The following is a 19,988-nucleotide window of genomic DNA, read 5'->3' as shown; positions in this document are numbered from 1 at the left end:
ACGAAAGGAAGGAAGATTTTTTTAAAGATGTATTGCACAAATTACTAATAGTCCCGTCCAGCCCCTTGTGTTAAGCTAAATAAGCTTGGGTTACGGGTGGGCGGCTCACACAATAGTCGTGCGGCATCATGGATCAAACTTGTTTGAATCTTACTGCTGTTGTTCGTATGAGACTGGACATAAAAGTGGAATGCCGAGTTGTATTTCTAAAACTTGTTCTATTATTTTATACTATTTGGCTGCGACTCGGCGTGACGACAATACAAAACATTTTTCGCGAATCGGTGTTCATACATTCACACAATACATTAGACGCCATGTTGTCATAAACGACATATTATAAAATCGCTGTGATTTAATATTCTTAATCATTAATTTTATGGCAAGTGTCCATCAGGAATCGTTGTTCTTACACACAGAATCGTATTATTTCGCTTTCGGGTAGTAATATGTCAAAATTGTTGGTTCTTTAGGCGAACAATGTATGGAGAACGAACATTGTCCTTTAATAGTTGCTTACACCCTACCATATGTAGGTTTTGAGACAACTTTTAGGGTGTCAATATACACGTATTTACAGACTTACAGCTGGGTATCTCGAATTCCGAGGTGAACTTACTATAATGACTGGACTACCTCACAATTCCAGGAAATGGCATGATTCCATTAACTTAGAAGCTGGGCAAGCCTAAGGTTTATAGGCGTTGCAAGGAGCTAAGTAGTTCAACCATATTATTTTGGCTAAATATTGGGCATTTGGGCCAACATCACCATCTCCCAAGTCCAACTCCCACCACGGCAAGATCCACGCAGAAGAAACAGGGCCACTTTAAGATCACGAGGCTGAAAACAAAGGCACACTCTGCTGTGTACCTCGTACCAAACTGGACACTGAGCTTAAATAGTTCAGCATAACTGTACATTAAGAAGAAGAATTCAAAGTGGGTGTGTCCTCGTACCTACCCTATGCTTTTTACTCCCATTATCTGCTACTATATACTTCATACATACATACTGACGTCCACCCACAAGGTGGACCGATGACCTGATAAAGGTAGCAGGAAGGCGCTGGATGCAGGCCGCTACCAACCGTGCGATGTGGAAGTCATTGGGGGAGGCCTATGTTCAGCAATGGACGTCCTGTGGCTGAAATGATGATGATGATATGCTACTTACTAATCTGATATTGTGCAAATGACAGAGCCTAATAACAAGTATTTTTGCGGTTTGTCATCCTCCTGTAGTGGAAACTATAGGACCTGACTGACCTGATGATGAATAATAACTTCTTCGTAATGAGCAGAAAAGTTATCGAGTGGCGACGTTAGGCGACACTGCACCGCGCTCCGCCGCGGTACGCGGGACGACAGATTTAATCATTGTATGCAAATACCAGTTTATATAGAAAACAAGCGCGGCACAACACACTGACAACGCGTCTGCGCGCGGAATTCTTTATATGTAGCCACACGGACCGCGGCGGAGCGCGGTGCAGTGTGATAATCGCCTTATCGCTTTGTCTAGCTGTGGACGTCATTTGGCTAAAAAGAAAGTCGACGAATGAGATTAAGCTAACAAGACAATGTTTTACCTTATCCGCAGACGGTGCAGCTCAGCTTCAAATTCCCGTTCTACGGCAACTGGATCCAGAACATCACGGTAGCCACAGGCGGGTTCATCTTCACGGGCGAGCACACGCACGCCTGGCTGGCCGCCACGCAGTACATTGCGCCGCTCATGGCCAACTTCGACACCTCGCTCAACAACGACAGCATCGTCAAGCTGTCGGACGACGGTGAGTCGCTGTCCACACAGGCACACGTCGCTAGTGACTGCATACAGAACATCACGGTAGCCACAGGCGGGTTCATCTTCACGGGCGAGCACACGCACGCCTGGCTGGCCGCCACGCAGTACATCGCGCCGCTCATGGCCAACTTCGACACCTCGCTCAACAACGACAGCATCGTCAAGCTGTCGGACGACGGTGAGTCGCTGTCCACACAGGCACACGTCGCGAGTGACTGCATACAGAAAATCACGGCAGCCACGGGCGGGCCCATCTTGCATACAGAACATCACGGCAGCCACGGGCGGGCCCATCTTGCATACAGAACATCACGGCACCCACGGGCGGGCCCATCTTGCATACAGAATATCACGGTAATCACGGGCGGGAACTATCTTTGTAGGCGCAACTATGCTGTCAAAGCTTATTAGCTAGTGAATAACAACAGCCGTGTCGAACTGTCGATGTGAAGCTTTAATATTGACTGTAGAGTGAACATGAATTCACTGTAAAGCTGCTGTACTGACTGACGCCCGTATTCACAAACGATACTTGCTTAAGTGAAGCAGCAAATCGAACGCACAGCGTTGAATAGAGCTCTGTGATTGGTTCATGTGTCACCATGTGCATCCACGCGCACTGTGAGACCTCATAGTAACGTTTGTGAATACGGGCGTGAGTTCTTACGTTGAGCCTTGTTTGCTGCCCCATACTATACATTCGTAATATAGGCACATCCTTGAAGACACCTTAAAAAGTTTTAAATATGTGGGAGTATGAATTCTTACATAAAGTAAATAACATTTTCATCGTATTTCATATAACAATGAAACAATGTAAGTATAATTATAAATAATGAAAATTGTTCCTATTTTATAAATTACGGCTTGACGCCTCGTAAAGTATTATACAGTTGTTTGTAATACATATTATTACGTAATAACATGATTATTGCTATTTGCTACGAGGTTACTCAAGCGTTTCGATGTATTTCATACGAGCGTATTTATAAAGTAAAAAGTATTATGCTACCTACTAAATTGGCCGTGAAAACATGTGTTCAAATACATAATTCAGTGTGTAAATACACATACACATACATACATTTAGTGCTATGTGAAGCGAATTGTCTGATGAATGGTATAATTTTCATGTGGAGACATTAATATTTCCGTTCGTGTTTTTTTCGACATCGCCACTGCTTTTAGCACAAGCGCCAAGAAAAAAAACTGTTTTTAAAAACAAGCTTTTATTCTTAAATGCAGTTGTACTAAAACGGAAAAAATAATCTAAATTATTAATAATCGCTCATGGAATTTATTCCTCTTTTTTTCTGCTATAAGCTTGGTGGTGGAAAATTCGTTTATATAAGTTACTAGCTTTCCGCCCGCGGCTTCGCGCGCGTGGACTACATTATCTACATATTTTACGGAACCCTGTTTTCTTCTAAAATAAAATTTAGCCTATGTTACTCGTGGATAATGTAGCTTTCGAATGGTGAAAGAATTTTTAAAAACGGTCCAGTCATTTTTGAGCCTATTCATTACAAACAAACAAACAAACAAAGTCTTCCTCTTTATAATATTAGTGTAGATAATAGATCACCTAAATAAATATGGCGAGGATTGAAATCAACACCCTGTAGTGTTCGAATTATTGTATGAATTTATCGAATAAAATGCGGCCTCGCCAATCCTTTGCTATACGATAGCAAACTCAATTTGCGGCGCACAGCTATTGATTACGCTGGCATACCCATCAATACTAAATTGGCAGTCCAATAGTTCAACGAACTGCAATTGGACCGCCGCATTCTTGGTAGGACCCATCACAGTGGCATAAAATGTAATGGACAAAGTGTTGTTACAATACCAACCCATATTGATACTATCGCCATGATAGCTAATAATGCACTGCCTAACTAATAACATACCGGGAGTTAGTTTGTCCGTAACATATTGTTAGACCGTAAACAGTAAATGCACTGATATGGGTTTGGATATGCTTTATTCGGGAAAGCGTAACCATTTCTAGGCCAGTAGAATTAAACACAAAAATTGATTAAATCGGAAATAATTCAAACAAAAGATTTACTTGCTTTAACGGCTTCATTGGTTGCCCATTAAGACTCCTAGGTTTTCGACTTCGACGGAGTTGTGCTTAAGTGGTGGGGGCCCCGGAAAGGGGCGCTTTTTCGGTTTTCCGGTTATACCGCGTAAAGGACTTACCCTATAGAAAAGTGGTCTTCCTGACGGTTGAAGGGCATTTAATCCTGCATTAAATAAGACCAAATTCATATGTTTTGAACAAACCGTTCTCGTGCAAATGTTCGGCAAAGTAGAAAATATGTGTATAATTAATTACCCTGTCCACGTCCAATGGCTCGTTACCCACAGGCTTCCATTCCAGGCGTTCGTCGAGTACCCTGGTAGGGTATAAAGATTATTAGACATGTAGAGGCTCCTTAAGACCAAAATATTTGACGATTTGTAAGCACTAAAAATTTTGACTTTGGTTGAGTTGTTGGAACAGTATGTCCTCCCACAAGGTGGACCGATGACATCGCAAAGGTAGCAGGAAGGCGCTGGACGCAGGCCGCTACCAACCGGGCATAATGGAAAGCATTGGGGGAGGCCTATGTTCAGCAGTGGACGTCCTATGGCTGAGATGATGATGATGACTGAGTTTATTCCGGCGTTTCTTTTCAGCACTTGCCATATGTTTGTCTCGAAGCGGTGGTAGGACCCAAAAGATAAGGAGACAATGTAAAGTGCCCCATAAGGGCTACTTTTTTTTTATTTACTATATTTTGACGTTCATAGTGCCACCAGTGGTCTAAATTGTATAAAATATATTTGATTTGATATGATGACGATGTCTATCCTAATGCAGTGATTATTCTAGCAAGCAACTATAAACCCAATCACCTTGTCCACAGGGGAGAAATTCACTGCCTTCTGGGAGAACGTTACGCTGCGTGAGAGTCCAGACAAGCCGTTTACATTCGCCGTGACATTATACAAGAACGGGGACATAGTGTTTGCATACAAGGCCATTCCACTTCGCGTGCAAGACATCGACGACTCGGCGCATCCTGTCAAGATTGGAATCAGTGACGCCTATCTCACTGATAGGGTCATATTCTGTGAGTACCACTCCTTCCCAATACATTTTTAGGGTTTCGTACCACTCAGAAGAAAAAAATGCTGGGAGTACAGCATCATTTTTCTGTCCTTTCTGTCTGTATCAGCTCGTAATTAACGTCAAATACCATCCCTTGAAGCTGTGAAAAATGTACGTCCATACGTACCGGTCCGGCACACAAAGCCTCATCGACTGCAGTATGACCTGGTTGCATACCCGCCCCGTACTAATTTGAACAAATACGTAGCCAGGCTTAGATCCCGTCTAACTTCTAGTTTATTGTACCTCACCATTCCGAGTACAGATAAAGTGTGTTACAAACAAAATATGTTCCTTAGACGTCCGCCGCAAGACCATCTACGAGTACCACCGCGTCACGTTCAAGCACTACGAGATCGGCAACAACACTGTGCTGCGACTGACAGCGCTGCCCACCTGCCTCCAGTACAGCACCTGCGACGGCTGCCTCAACCACAACACCAGCTTCGACGTGAGTACCTCAACCACAACACCGGCTTCGACGTGAGTACCTCAACCACAACACCGGCTTCGACGTGCGTACCTCAACCACAATACCAGCTTCGACGTGAGTGCCTCAACCACAACACCGGCTTCGACGTGAGTACCTCAACCACAACACCGGCTTCGACGTGAGTGCCTCAACCACAACAACGGCTTCGACTTGAGTACCTCAATGATCGGCAACTACACGGCGCTGCCTCTTTTTGTAGAACCACATTCTTTGATGAACACGTGCATGAATAAAACTTCTAGATTTATTTGTAAAGCTAGATTTTTGTACTACATTCAAATTTCATCACTGCTTTTCCGATCCGATATCGCACGTTTAGTTTTAGGTAATTTTCAATCGTCGTCGCTTTTCCTGCACGCCTTATGAAAATTTGTGCTTTTGCCTAATCTATAGAAGACCGTTTCCTGACCTGTATGAAAACCACGTGCCGTTAAAGCACGTGCCATCTGTGCTCGTGGTCTTCTGTGTTCTGGTTTAGGTTGTTTTGATCTGCATTAGGTGCCTGACCTTCGTTTAAATGAAGCTGCCACGTGGTCGTTTTCTTTCGTGCGTGTCTGCTGATTGCGATAGTTTAGACTTAAGCCTCCTTCTTCCCTATGTCGTATGTAAAGAGATGCATCTGCACTTGCCAAATGTTGGTCTCGAAGCGCTGGTAGGGTAAAAAGATTATGAGACATGTAGAGGCTCCTTAAGAGCAAAATGACGATTTGTAAGAACTATTTATTAGTCCATTTATTTATTAGTCCAAACAAAATAAAGAAATTTTGACTTTGACATCCTCTAACTTAGATATGTTTGTTTGCAGTGTTCGTGGTGTGAAAATCTTATGAAATGCTCGAGTGGCACAGATCGCAACAAGCAAGACTGGCAGCTCAGAAGTAAGTGCTTTTGCTACAATTAGGTGCGCGTAGTTACATTTGCGTGTTTTGACTATTTAATCGAACGGCTCTGTGCAAAGCAGGCCATACACGCTCCTGCTCCTAAACTATTGATTTCACAAAATAGTTATGTAATCATTGTTTAACCCTCCCATAGAGAAGGGTGGAATTCCCTCACCCTGCACTTCCTAGGCGCTATCACTCACTCCTACCTACCACTGACTGGGTACTAGGCCTGTTCATCTCCGCGAGTTTACATCGAAAACAAAACACGCACGATGGCCCACCTACAGGATACTATTCGACAAGGCCTCACATACGAGCGAACATTGACTCACGCACGCGTTTTCTTGTGTATGATGGAAGAAAATAAAGAAACTGGTGTACTAAATACTGTGCAGTATTTAACTGCCTAATTAATAATAAAAACACAGAATGTATTTTTTTAAGTTGCCTCAAGACACTGAGAGGTAAATAAGTAGTTAATATTATTCATGATAATTCATGCTAAATCATGTATTTCCTCCGCCATTTTCCGCAGTTTGGCACCTCACGTCACATAATTTTACCGAAGTCAGCCCTATAGCTTCGGCGCAGTGCCGATCACTGACATTTGTCAACAAAATGGTGCTTGACTCTTGAGACAGGCTAAATTACACCATATTGTTAATGACATTGAGCATACATTTTTTTAAATACCTTCGCGAAGTAAAACTTCTGTACGTACCTAGTACTTATTATTATTCTGTGGTGGTTATTCTGTGGAACAAACTTTACACTAACTCTAACAATCATCAAATGCAGGAAATTTTGTCTAGTTTGTTTCTGCATAATTAATTTTCCAATATGGTGGCGAGCGCGGCAGTCATAAGAGGTTGCAAAGTTGGAATTCGGAACGATACACACGCGTCTGTATCGCTACAAACACGCGTCGTTGACGCGTTTAAAAATGAAGTGCACATGGGCCTTAGGCCTGAAACTGCGTTAAGCGGACGCCCGCGCGGTTTCATACGAAATTCTCCCGCGCGGGTGCCCACGTACGACGAAGCACTGTATGAAACATTAACGCAGTTTCTGCCCTGAGGGTTTGACTAAAGTACTAACCTTTTCAGCGCCACGTCAAATACAAAAACTATCACTCTGACGCCACGCTTGATAAATAATGATATCAATATATAATTGTATTCATTATTATTCAGTTTACATAATACTCAATTAGCCTATTACTGTCATAATTTTTAAGGCGGATTAATCCGTCGTTGGCGGTCAACTTGAGGGCCTAGTGTGAGTTTACATGGAACGCTCTCACTAGTGAGCGCGTCAAAAAATGACATTAAGAGTAGGCGCACACCGTTGATTTTTCGTCGGCCGGTAGTTTAGTCGGGCAGTTGATCAGTATGGGCATGTATGGGAGTGCGCACACTACGCCGATTCGATCTGGCCGATTCTTCATACAAATTAAAATCGGGCACAACTATCGGCCAACTAAAAATCAACGGTGTGCGCCTACTCTAAATGTATGACGGATTGTACAGCGCCCCTAGCGGGAAACGTTCAAAAATTAAAATTTTCATCGTCGTTTCAGCCGAAAGACGTCCACTGCTGGACAAAGGCCTCCCCCAAGGATTTCCACAAAGACCGGTCCTGCGCCGCTTGCATCCAGGTACTTCCCGCGACCTTCACCAGATCGTCGGTCCACCTAGTGGGAGGCCTGCCCACGCTACGTCTTCCAGCTCGTGGTCGCCACTCAAGAACTTTCCTGCCCCAGCGCCCATCAGCTCTTCGAGCTATGTGCCCCGCCCACTGCAACTTGATTTTAGCGATTCTGCGGGCTATGTCAGTCACTCTGGTTCTCCTACGGATCTCCTCATTTCTGATTCGATCACGCAGGGAAACTCCGAGCATAGCACGCTCCATCGCTCTTTGGGTGACCTTGAGCCTTCTTATGAGGCCCATAGTAAAATTTTCATACATTTTTAAACTTACACTCAGCCCACTGATGTACTCATGTATCCGTCATTGGCGTTGAAAAGGTTAACAAAGAGTAACCAATCGTGTCCCGCCTCAGATTGCGACAAGTCGCTGTTCACGAACGCAAGCATGTGCCCGGCTCGCGCGCCGGCGCCCGCGCAAGACGGGTCGACCTACGTCACCGACGCGCAATCCAGCGGCCGCCACCAGGCTGTCGTCAACACGCGTGAGTCTACTTTTATTTATTTTATTTTATTAGGGACAACAAACAATAGGGTATTTGACACCACCAATCAATTGACGTACTTTTTAAAACTGTCAAAACGTGCGCGTACTAGCATGTGACGTCACAATTTTATCAACTCAATGAAACTACTTTTTTCAATTATAATGCAACCAAAAATCGTAATTTACAGGTAATTAAAAATTAATTAAGTTTTTAAAACCAGAAAGAAGTGTCTTTTTAAAAAAGTTGTGGTTTAGAATTATTGGCGAATGGTGTCAAATACCCAATTGTACAAACGGTTTTACAAAAAGTCTTACAGATATATCTTAAATAAATGCACAACCAGCACCGTTATCCACGAAAATAACAAATAGAACAGCTACTAAGGTCGCACACGTTTGAAGAAATTATTTAATTTTAAGTTTATGACAATAAATTCCATGAAAATTTTAAGTTTGGTAAGTTAAAATTGACAAGTTCTAAGACAAAAGTTACGAAACAACCGTATTACCAATTATTTAAGTTGGCTTAGTGCAGTTATACATTATATACCTCTCATCATCATCATCATCTCAGCCATAGGACGTCCACTGCTGAACATAGGCCTCCCCCAATGCTTTCCACGTTGATCTATTGGTAGCGGCCTGCGTCCAGCGCTTCCCTGCTATACCTTTACGATGTCGTCGGTTCACTTTGTAGGTGGACGTCCCACGCTGCGCCTTCCGGTACGCGGCCTCCATTCCTGAACCTTGCTGCCCCATCGGCCGTCAGTTCTGCGTACTATGTGCCCTGCCCATTGCCACTCCAGCTTGCTAATCCGTCGGGCTATGTCAGCTACTTTAGTTTGTTTACGGATTTCCTCATTTCTGATTCGATCTCGCAAAGAAACACCAAGCATAGCCCTCTCCACTTCTATTATACAGGGTGTTTCCCACAGATCACAGAAACTAAAGGGAGATGTGCAGGTGCGGTTTTGCTCCCCAGTCGATGAAGCACCTGATGTCGTGCCCTGAGTGCCCAAGCAACTGCACTCAGGAGGATTTGATGAGTGCTGCTGACAACGCCACTCTTATGGCGGAGTTTTGGGCTGACACTGTGTAGGTTTGTTGTCGACACGAAAAGAAGAAGAAGGAAGATTTGACAAGGGGGCGTGGCCGGTGTCGCAGCAATATGCCCAAAAACAGAACACATTGCTCGTGAAAGCAATGATGACAGCAGCGACGTCATAATGTAAACATTGCTTGTGTAGTGCTAAAGATTATTCGAACGTTGAGTACTGATACCGCAGTGGATAATGAGCACATTATTTTGATTACTTTGTCTGTGTGAATTTCTAATGCGACACTGAGTTTTGAACTCAGCGCATGTTTCCTGTAAGGCGTCAATTTAGGAGTCAACATAAATTCTGTAACTTTTTCAAATTACATGGGAGTTAATCGATAAGTATCCATACCTATCACTCCGCGCCGGCTTGACACCTTACAGAAACAGAATAACAGCGTCCTGTTCTGGGGTCTACCTCAGAGCAGGACACAATGCTGAGCGGATGCCATTTTGGTTCAAACATGTACAAATACTTTGAACTGTAAAATTGTATAAATTGTTTTGGACCAAATAAAAAATTTTTCTTTCTTTCTTTCTTTCTTTCTTTCAAACACCCTGTATAAACAGTTTCTTGGTAAAAATGGTAAATTGTCGACAACCTTTGCATTTTATTCTTATATTAAATCCCCAGTGCCTGCAAACGAGCCGTCTACCCCCAAGCTGCCGCCGCCGAAAAGCGGCGCCGAGAACTCTCCCTTCATGGCGCCGGTGCGCGAGCCGGCGAAGGACGAAGACACGCATTCGGCCATCGGCGGCGCCGTCAGCGCCATTCTCGTGGTCACGATCGTTTGCGCGCTCGCTGCCTGGACGCTGTACGCCTTCAAGAACCCGCACACTCGCAGCGGACAGCTACTCATCAAGGTACTGAATACTGCTAAAGCCTGGTCCGTGAGCACGTAGAATCCCGTCCAATGACCCCAAGCTACCCATCACTATCGCTCGCGCGTAATTATGATGCTGTCGCGCACCCACACTCACTGCGGGCGCCCGTCGCACAGTCGCGACAGCAACATAATTACGCGCGAGCGATAAGGATGGGTAGCTTGGGGTCATTGGACGGGATTCTACGTGCTCACGGACCAGGCTTTACTGCACAACACAAGTGACCAACCTGCTACATTTAGCACTGCTAATGGTGAGTCAAACGTGGACCTCACTTTGTCCACAAGAGGAGTACGCATCTCCAAATGGAGAGTGCACCCGGAGGCCAGCATTTCTGACCATCGCCTCATCACCTTTGAGGTATGCCAGCCGTTCCACAGATCGTATTCGGAGCACACTGAGCCAATCGAGGAGCCTCGGGGTTTCGGGATCGTGGGGTCACCTAACCTAACCTACGCCAAGTTCTGCTTCAGGCAGGCTTCTGAGTTGCTCATCAAGGTACACTCGCAGCGGCCAGCTGCTCATCAAGGTACACCCACAGCACAGCACGACACCACTCGGCCGTCGGCGGCGCCGTCAGCGTTTTGAGAACTTTGAAAATAGAGAGACGCTATTGAGACACGTTGTAAGAACTTAACTAAGAGCCTGTTTCAGCTTGGACTAAATAATCACCCTAATAAGTATTTAAACTACTACTTTCGGTCTCACAGGTCTCTGATATCTCAGAAAGTAACTAGCAACCTTTTTATACATCGGTCATTAACCTTAACCTTTTATTACACATAGTTTATTATGTAAAACCGAATGAATACCTGTTGAATTGAGCCCTAATTGTGGTATTATGTCCGCAGTACCGGCCATCGCAATGGAGCTGGCGCCGCGGCGAGGCGCGATACACCGCCGCCACCATCCACATGTAACGCACGCCGCAGTCGCGTACCCAGACCATGGTAAACTCAACCATATTCAATTATATCTCGTAGTACTGGGTATTACCTGATCACAACCGGGTAAATAATATTCAGTATTTACCTTCACCGTGTACAATTACGATCTACTACCATAATGCAGACAATTCTAAAAGGTCAATCTTGATAAATTAATGGTAACTGTTAATTGAAGTTCAAAATAGAATGTGTGTGCTAACGTGTCTTAGGCCGAGTTGCACCACCTATTTTTTACCGTAACTTTAACGATAACCGGTGCTTTTTGTATGGGTTTTGACAGATTTTTGACGTAATTGTCAAAGTTAAAGTAAGATGGTGCAACCCAGCCTTAACCATTCCAAATGCACGATTTTGTAACGATTATTGAATTTTACTGTACCGACATATATTGTAAAAAAAACATCTCACCTTCGATATAAGATTTTTATCACCCTATGTTAAGTGCTTCGTTATCATTTTTCACTAGTATGAATGAATACGTGTGACGAATCAGTATGATTACAGCAGATGAAAGTATACTATTTTTTATTACTCAATCATCTAAAGCCTGGTCCGTGAGCACGTAGAATTTTGTCCAATGACCCCAAGCTACCCATCCTTATCGCTCGCGCGTAATTATATTGCTGTCGCGACTGTGCGACGGGCGCCTGCAGTGAGTTAGTTGGTCGGTTAATAACGAAATTACCAACTGCCTTGGATGGTTCGGGTGGACCCGTGTTCGGGTCCTGTAAGTACGGGTTACGGACCTGTTGGTCAGGGAAGCTTCAAGCCCTAGCCTCCTCTAGTAATTTGGATATCACTAATTACTGCAGAAAGTGTCTCTGAACCGGCTGTCAATGATAATTATGCTGCATTAGGGAACATCAAGCCTCACCAACCCCTTTGGCCTCCGGTGCTTTCGTCTGCTTCATACCTTTTTGTCACGCGGTACACACCGCCCGCTATCTCTTCCTCGCATAAAACACCTTTAATGAGGGTGAAATGATAGTGCCTCAACAATACATATTCCATTTAGGCATTTATTTTATTAAACTAATATTAATTTTCAACGAAATCAATTAAAACATATCTGGGTACGTCGAAAAGGAACAAGTGTGCGAATAGAAAGATTTGCCGCTGGTGGGTCAATAACATAATGGCATTTATAGAAAAAATAATGGTATAAAACTTTAACAATATGATTTTATGACAATTGTTTTTTAATTGCCCTCGGTCTTGTTTTGTCAATTAACAAATACGACCATTGTGTCAAATGTCAATTAACATTTTTTTCGGTGTACGAAAAATTTAATGCAAATATGACTTTTTATTTTTGACACAACTACAAATGTAATAAATGACGAATTCTATTGAATCAGCTTAGATAGTACGAGAGCAGATCGCATATTTTCGTACCTATTTGATACCGCAATGAAATGCACTATTGTATCCCATAAAAGTTATGCTAAGTCCGGATCAAATTGTCGCCACGACGGAACTTGTCGGTTAGTATGAATAATTCCGTATTTTTGGTGAGGATAAAGGGTTGTTACTTTTATTTGTACTTACTTTTTAAATGAGTCGCTTTTATTCTCATGGTGCGATATGTCTGCCAAGGCTTATGAAGTTCTATGTGTGATAAAAATATCTACAGGTGAGTTTTGTTTAGTTTCACCTGTCCCTGTGACAATGCAATATTACGATGACATGCAGCTCACCATAGGAACTGCTATAAAATGACAACCCCATCGAGTTTGGGCTCGTTTGATTAGTAATGGTGCAGTTTAGTGCAGAGAGATGAGACTCATAACGCAATTTCTTTAATAAATATAATATGGTTAATTTAAAAACTATAAATATACCAGGCGCCATCGGCTGGACAAAAGAGCCTGAGTCAGATTCAATTCGTCAGATCCAACAGAGGTGACGCAATCACAGCAAGCTGCATTGCATTCAAACCAGGAGGGCGAAGAAAAATTGCGTTAAGTGTCTTCTAAGAGTTAAGAGAATCTATTGTATATGTCCGTAAAGTATTCATTTAGTAACATTTGTCAATAAGTTAGTTTTCTGTATCTAACAGTAAATTTCTATTATCTCGGTATCAGAGATATGGGTAAAGTAACACCCCATTTTTCGCACCGAAGTTTCGCCGTGGTGACACTTTGATCCGGACTCAGCAGAACTTCTATGGGATATCATTGTGCATTTCATCGAGGTATGAATATTTGCGGTCGGCTCTCGTACTAATATAAGTATTAGAGCGCCCACCAGCGCGTGAGTAGGGATTAAAGGTCAATGTACAACTGCGGTCAAGTCTGTGCGTTCGTAAGTGTGCAATAGTTCGTATGTGTGAAATTATATTAATATATTATGTAGACAATTTTTGATCTCTACTTAAATCGATTAAATCTATGTATATTCTATAAAAATATTTTGCATTTTTATATTTGTAATCATTTATTTACGCTTGTTAACAAACAAATCATTTCTACAAAGTTCAATATTGACTATAGGTCTGAGTCCACATCCAGACGCAACAGTATTTTTTTTATTCAAAATTATTTTGTTTGCTACCAACTACGAACCACGCTATTGGCGAATATTTGTTAGTTAATGTGTAAGTTTACGTTTACGTCTGGTGTGACCTCGGGCTAGACATTCCTGCGGTGGCGTTGGTTCTGGCACGCATAGTCTAAACTCAACTGTTGTAAGTTTCGTCCATTGCATTTTCTTTCGGTGAAACAGAGACTGCCGTATTTTTGGCCGTATCTATTCAAGTTCCCTTATCCCTTTCAGACCCACGACGAAACTAAACAAGGTAGTAATAAAAAAACTCGATATTCATTATCTTTGGGGATCAGAGAAAATGAAAATTGAACATTTTCAGTGGTACTATGTTGTTTTCATGGTTTTTCAGGGGGCGTACAATTGTATCATCGTGGGCCCAACTCATTCAAAGTCACAATACAAAAAAAATTGATTCAAGGGCATTTAATGCAATTAATAGTCCCATGAACTCCTAAGATTATTTTGATTTCATTAGATCTACATTGCGATTTCATTTGCTGGCCTTTTTCGGCCATTTAATATTGCTCCGCAGCGATAGCAATCATTACAAACAGATCGGCATTAAAATAAATTTCTAAGTACTACGCTAATGATTTGGGCTGTTCATTACTTTAATTATCTTGAGCTTGACTAGTAGTCTTGCCACGAAATATTTTTTGTATCCATTTGCCGTCATTTTGATTGGGGGTTGCCCTCAAAGATGAGAGTGGAGCATCATTCTTGGAGGAGTAAGAATCTTCTAATCTTGCACACATGCCTCATGAACATCTCCCATATCTTACTGTTCCAGTAACTCCCCAATTGTATAGTAATTAAGGAAAAAAAATGATCTAGCCATTGCAATGTAGTATGTAGTTGGGCCCGCAGTGATACAATTGTGACTTTATACTTCTGTGACACTTTTTCTTGAGAATTAACCAAAAATACAAACAAATTTATTCACTGTTACGTAAAACAGTTCATAATTAACTATAAATCACAATAATAACATAACAATTGCATAATTTTAATGTAATTAGAATCACTCACACGCAGCGATACCCTAAACAACAACAACGGCAAAATTAACCCGTTTTAATTTGAATTTCGCGGCGCTTGCTGGCTATCTTACTCACACCAATAGATAGAGCATATCCGTCACAATTGTGCGGCTGTGGGCCCGATCACTTACGTCTTAAAATACCGCCAAAATTTATCTTTAAAGTAACGTCACAATTGTGTTCGGCTGGGCTGAAAGGGTTATCAAATGCGAGCCAGAACTAACGCAATCTTGTTTGTTACCGCTGGAAATATATCGAATTCAAGACAAATGAAGGTATAGCTAGCATAATATGCATAGGCAGCTATCAACCTTTCTGATGCAATAAAACTTAGGCTTGATTTCCTTTTAGGCTGACATCGGTGACCGACGTCAGCGGCGCGCACGATTACACACTAGTTCTATGTAATCATCTGCCGCTGACGACGGCGTTGCAGTGCGGTGCTTCATAGAACATTGTGTTTATTCGTACGCTCGACCGATGTACGCGACCGACGTCAGCGTAGGAGGAAATCAAGCCTTAGATCCAATTGCCGAGAGTCCAAGTTTAGTCTGATTCTGTAAAATTATGATGTTGACTGTAACCTCAACTTAATGACTGCTGACTTCCAATTTTAATATCCAAGCGGACGTCATATATCAACGGCGTGTCTTAAAAGTCAATATTGAACTAATGATCTTTCTATACAAAATTATATTATTACTTTATGAATGAACTGAAAATTATAAATATGAATATTAGTGCCTTGAAGTTCCGTGAGTCAATAAAAGTAAATAATACTTATGCGCGCGTATTGCAGCATTTAAAAATATATATTTCAAAATGTTTATAATTTATATATCTATGTCACTGGGTCGCATGAGATTTTCGATTATTGCGTAGTTTTGTCCGTCCCTATCAATAAGCATCGTGATTGATGATAATTTTAATGAGGTTTTGATAATAATTGTTGTTTATAGTGTAATGACGTAATCCGATGATCATTCATTTTGAATGCTGTTTTTGAATACATTTATTAAGAAAATTGCCTTACGGGACTATCTATGACGGATTTGAGTGTACGGAGTGCACGCTTGACCAGAATCATGCTTCGGTTGAATTAGTTAAGGTATTTTATACGAATATAGGTGATATTATATATAAAATATTATTTTGTAGTGTCGTATTTAATTAATTTGTAATTTTCATGTAATATCATTTCGATCTTGTGAACATTAAACACCAAAGAACTTCGGAAAGTAATGTACAAGCGGCGCAGGCGCAGGATGGGACTGAAAAGTATCAGCTGTCTCGCTCGTCCGTCATAATGTAAGAGCGAGAGCTGTTTATTTTCATTCCATCCTATGCTCGCGCGATTCGCTAATGAATCTTCAGATGATTCGTCTTAAAATAAATCGATCTTTTGCGTTTGGATTGACTTTGGTACTTACTGTGCAATTCGAATCACCGCTATTCGTAATGTAACTTTTGAAGTATTTTATTGTTGGTGTACCAATTGAAATAAATAATGTATAAATTTGTATTATTAGGGACCAGATGTAAATCAAAAGACTACAATAAATTGTGCCGTTGAATAAAATGTTTTCTTTCTTCAACTTATACCCGAGAAAATTAACAACCTCTGCTTTACCTTACGCACACACACACACACACATACACACACAAACACACACACACACACACACACACACACACACACACACACGGAAACACACATCACCTAACAAGAAATCATTTTCACTTAGATTGTTTTGACCCTAAGCACAATAACTCATAATCGTTAAGTAATCAAACTCCTTAAACAACCGTAGCAGTGCTGCTTTGTTTTTCATACAAAATTGACGTTTACCACAACATAACGAGAACGATTTTTATTCGTGCTCCGAATGCTGTTAGTCTTTGATAACACGTGCACTAGAATTTCAATTCGCACACTAATTTATACTAATAGTATACCTACATCGAATGTTGTAAGCGTCAAGGAAATCTCCTTGGCGATGTAATTGAATAAAAGTAAATTTAAAAATAAATTGCATTAAATTTCCTTTAAATTGCAATAGTTAAAGTTCTATAAAAATGTATAGTTTTCGTTTCCTTGAATTTTCAAAAGTGAATTTTCTTCTGGGCCACCTTGTATTATGATTACGATTATGATTACTAAGTAAAATATATTTTGACCGGTTGTATGCATCTGCGAGTAATAGGTAACTCAATACATATAGGTAATAAATAAGCAAGTTATATTACCTATACTAGCGGCCGCCCGCAACTTCGTACGCGTGGACCTCGTTTTACCCCCATTAGATATCATGTTGATAGATGGCGTTCACGGCTCCCTCCATGAATATTTACGAACGTCAAACAGTACTTTGTCCAGCCCTGTAGATTTTAACCAATGACGATAGAAGGCGTTTTTAGACACGTCTTATTTATTTATCGAAATGTATTTGTCACATATCGTCATAAATTATAGCCTATATTATGTTAATCTGGGTTATAAACAATAATACTGTAAAGTTTCAACAAAATCCATTCAGTAGTTTTTGCGTGAAAGAGTAAGAAACATCCAGACATCATGACATCCAGACATCCAAACTTTCGCCTTTATAATATTAGTAGGATGTGACCAGCTAAATTTCACGTGTAAGTCATTTCACGTGTAAGTCGTAATAAGTCAAAAGCTAGGTATCTTTTATAAAGCAACATCAGAAATCAGAAACAAAACAACACAGAGTAGTAGTAGATCTAGTACTTAAGCGAAGTGATTAATTAGAAACTTAATAATGCACACATTAACCCCACTAACATAATGGTGAACAAAACAAAAACCTTATCGCTCTCATTGTAAGTTATCACAATGGCCCACCTGTTCTACGCTCAATCGAACCTAACTCCTGGACTATGGAGTACGTTATACTAGCCTTATTCCTAACGCACATTCACGCCAGAATGTTCTGTGAGAAAACCAAGCTGCCTCTAGAAGTGGGCGTGTGGCGGCACGACCTTCAGCATATGGACTCCGCTGTGGTCGAGAACAAGCCTGTGTCCATCACCGAAGGCCAAGTGTACGTGTACGACAACTACTTCCCAGGATACACGATCAAGTACATCCACGTTGACAACGTGGCGATCAAGTCTTGCGGCGCCAGCGCTACCATCAAGATGGGAGGCATCGGCACATCAACCGTCCTAATAGTCCTTCACGCGGACACAAACCAGGAAATCCGCTCGGTGATCGACGTGTGGGGAACTAAAGACGAAGCCCCGGTCCCGAAGAAAAAGGCGCTGCCTTTCTCAAAGGACATAAAAAACTTGAAATCATTATACCTATTCGGAAAATTAAGAGCCGTACACCACAATAGGGGGTACTGACAGCAAAATCATACCTATCTTGTGTACTTCAGTGTCTTCTTTTTGTATCGTAATTTTTTAACTTCTTGGATTAAAAATACATTTTAAGTGTTTTCTTCTGGGACTTTTATTGTACAAAAGGTCTGTATGAGATATACCTAGTTTGACATTTCTTATTTACTAATTGGGCACTTTATTTATTTCGATTTATAAATAATGCTTTTTAAGTTGATTTGAATACCTATTAATTACTAGGCTGGTTTGGAGCGGGTCCGCACCGGACGGTCCGCGTGACACTAAAACCAGCCCCAGGTTTTGTGTGAATATCTAAACTATGTTATAAATTAAGATAATATAATCTATAAATTGCTTAATATGTTAGGAAATGTTTGATTTTTTCTCGGCTGTGTCCAGATAAGTAGTTCCATTGAGTTACGAAATGTTTTCGATCCCTATAATCAAACACTGTATAAGTTTATTCCTATTGGTAACTCCGCTTAGACTCAGCTAGAGTTACTTACGCTGGACGCCTGGCAACCCTAATTGCAATAGATTTAAAATCAAATCGTAATGTTTGTCTTCAAACAAACATCTTTAAATTAAAAATCAATATTGGTGATTGATAACACGGCACTTACATTAGAAAGAACACAAATTATTATTTTTTTCCAAGAAAATGGTAAGACAATTTGACAGTTAGAACATAACAAAGAGTAAAGCTATGTTTGTATAAATTAAAATACACAATTTCATTAATGTCATCTCGTTTATTTATTAAAGTACACGTAAGTAAACAAATTACATAAATGTAACCATCTTAAACTAATAAATATTTGACTTCTTACCACTACATAATACGATTTCAGAAGTTTTAAGTGGCTTGAATATAACCAAAATGATTCACGAGTTTGACTAGATATTATTATTATGGCTTTTGTTGGCAAAACACTGATTAATTATTAATTCCTAAGCTAATTATTTAGTAAAATATATTCTACAGAATATGTATCCCCAAAACTAACTGTTTTTTATATAATAAGAACTTACATTCAAAATGTATTTCAAGAATAACACATAATTACGCACATGATTTTACAAAAATATGCTATTATCAAAAATAATCACGTTATAAACACAAAAGTTACTAGGAGGTTAAAATGGCAGATAACATTATACAAGAAATACGTACAGCATTACAGCAACAAGAAGCACTAAACACAAAACTATTGTAAAAGTGTCGTAACATTTGAGCATAAATCTTGTGCTATTTTTGAAATCTTAAAAGTAAAATACACTACACCGTGATCCATAAACATACTTAAATACCTAAAAGGTTTTTTCCTATCAAAGCAAGTGGTTGGTCAACTGAAAATGAAAATATTTATTGCCAGATTCAAACAATACAATAACTAAAAGACAGACCTCCACACTAGGCATTGCCTGTCCTGTGGAGGAAAGAATAACGATTTACAGGTAGAATTAGTACGGCTACTAAAGCCTGGTCCGTGAGCACGTAGAATTTTGTCCAATGACCCCAAGCTACCCATCCTTATTGCTCGCGCGTAATTATATTGCTG

At 40.9% G+C, this 19,988-nt stretch overlaps 2 protein-coding genes across 2 annotated transcripts; both read left to right on the top strand.

The window, feature by feature from the left end:
- Positions 1-1,579: 1,579 nt before the first annotated feature.
- Positions 1,580-13,998, top strand: l(1)G0289 (plexin domain containing lethal (1) G0289; the record flags this gene model as incomplete). Its single annotated transcript, XM_028317860.1, has 7 exons — positions 1,580-1,795; positions 4,728-4,934; positions 5,272-5,423; positions 6,271-6,343; positions 8,412-8,540; positions 10,276-10,505; positions 11,378-13,998. Coding segments are annotated over 7 exons (1,076 nt in total), but the record flags the coding sequence as incomplete, so codon positions are not given.
- A 3,863-nt stretch (positions 13,999-17,861) lies between these two features.
- Positions 17,862-18,432, top strand: LOC114362447 (uncharacterized). The gene has a single exon (XM_028317863.1). It carries the CDS (start codon positions 17,962-17,964, stop codon positions 18,430-18,432), a length of 471 nt encoding a protein of 156 aa, XP_028173664.1. The 5' UTR covers positions 17,862-17,961.
- Positions 18,433-19,988: the final 1,556 nt, after the last annotated feature.

The sequence above is a fragment of the Ostrinia furnacalis genome, unplaced genomic scaffold, assembly GCF_004193835.3.
Source record: "Ostrinia furnacalis isolate ACB-3 unplaced genomic scaffold, ASM419383v2 OfSCF6506, whole genome shotgun sequence".
Lineage (NCBI taxonomy): Eukaryota > Metazoa > Arthropoda > Insecta > Lepidoptera > Crambidae > Ostrinia > Ostrinia furnacalis.
Note: the sequence above shows the minus strand (reverse complement) of the source record. Positions and strands in the feature narration are given on the sequence as shown.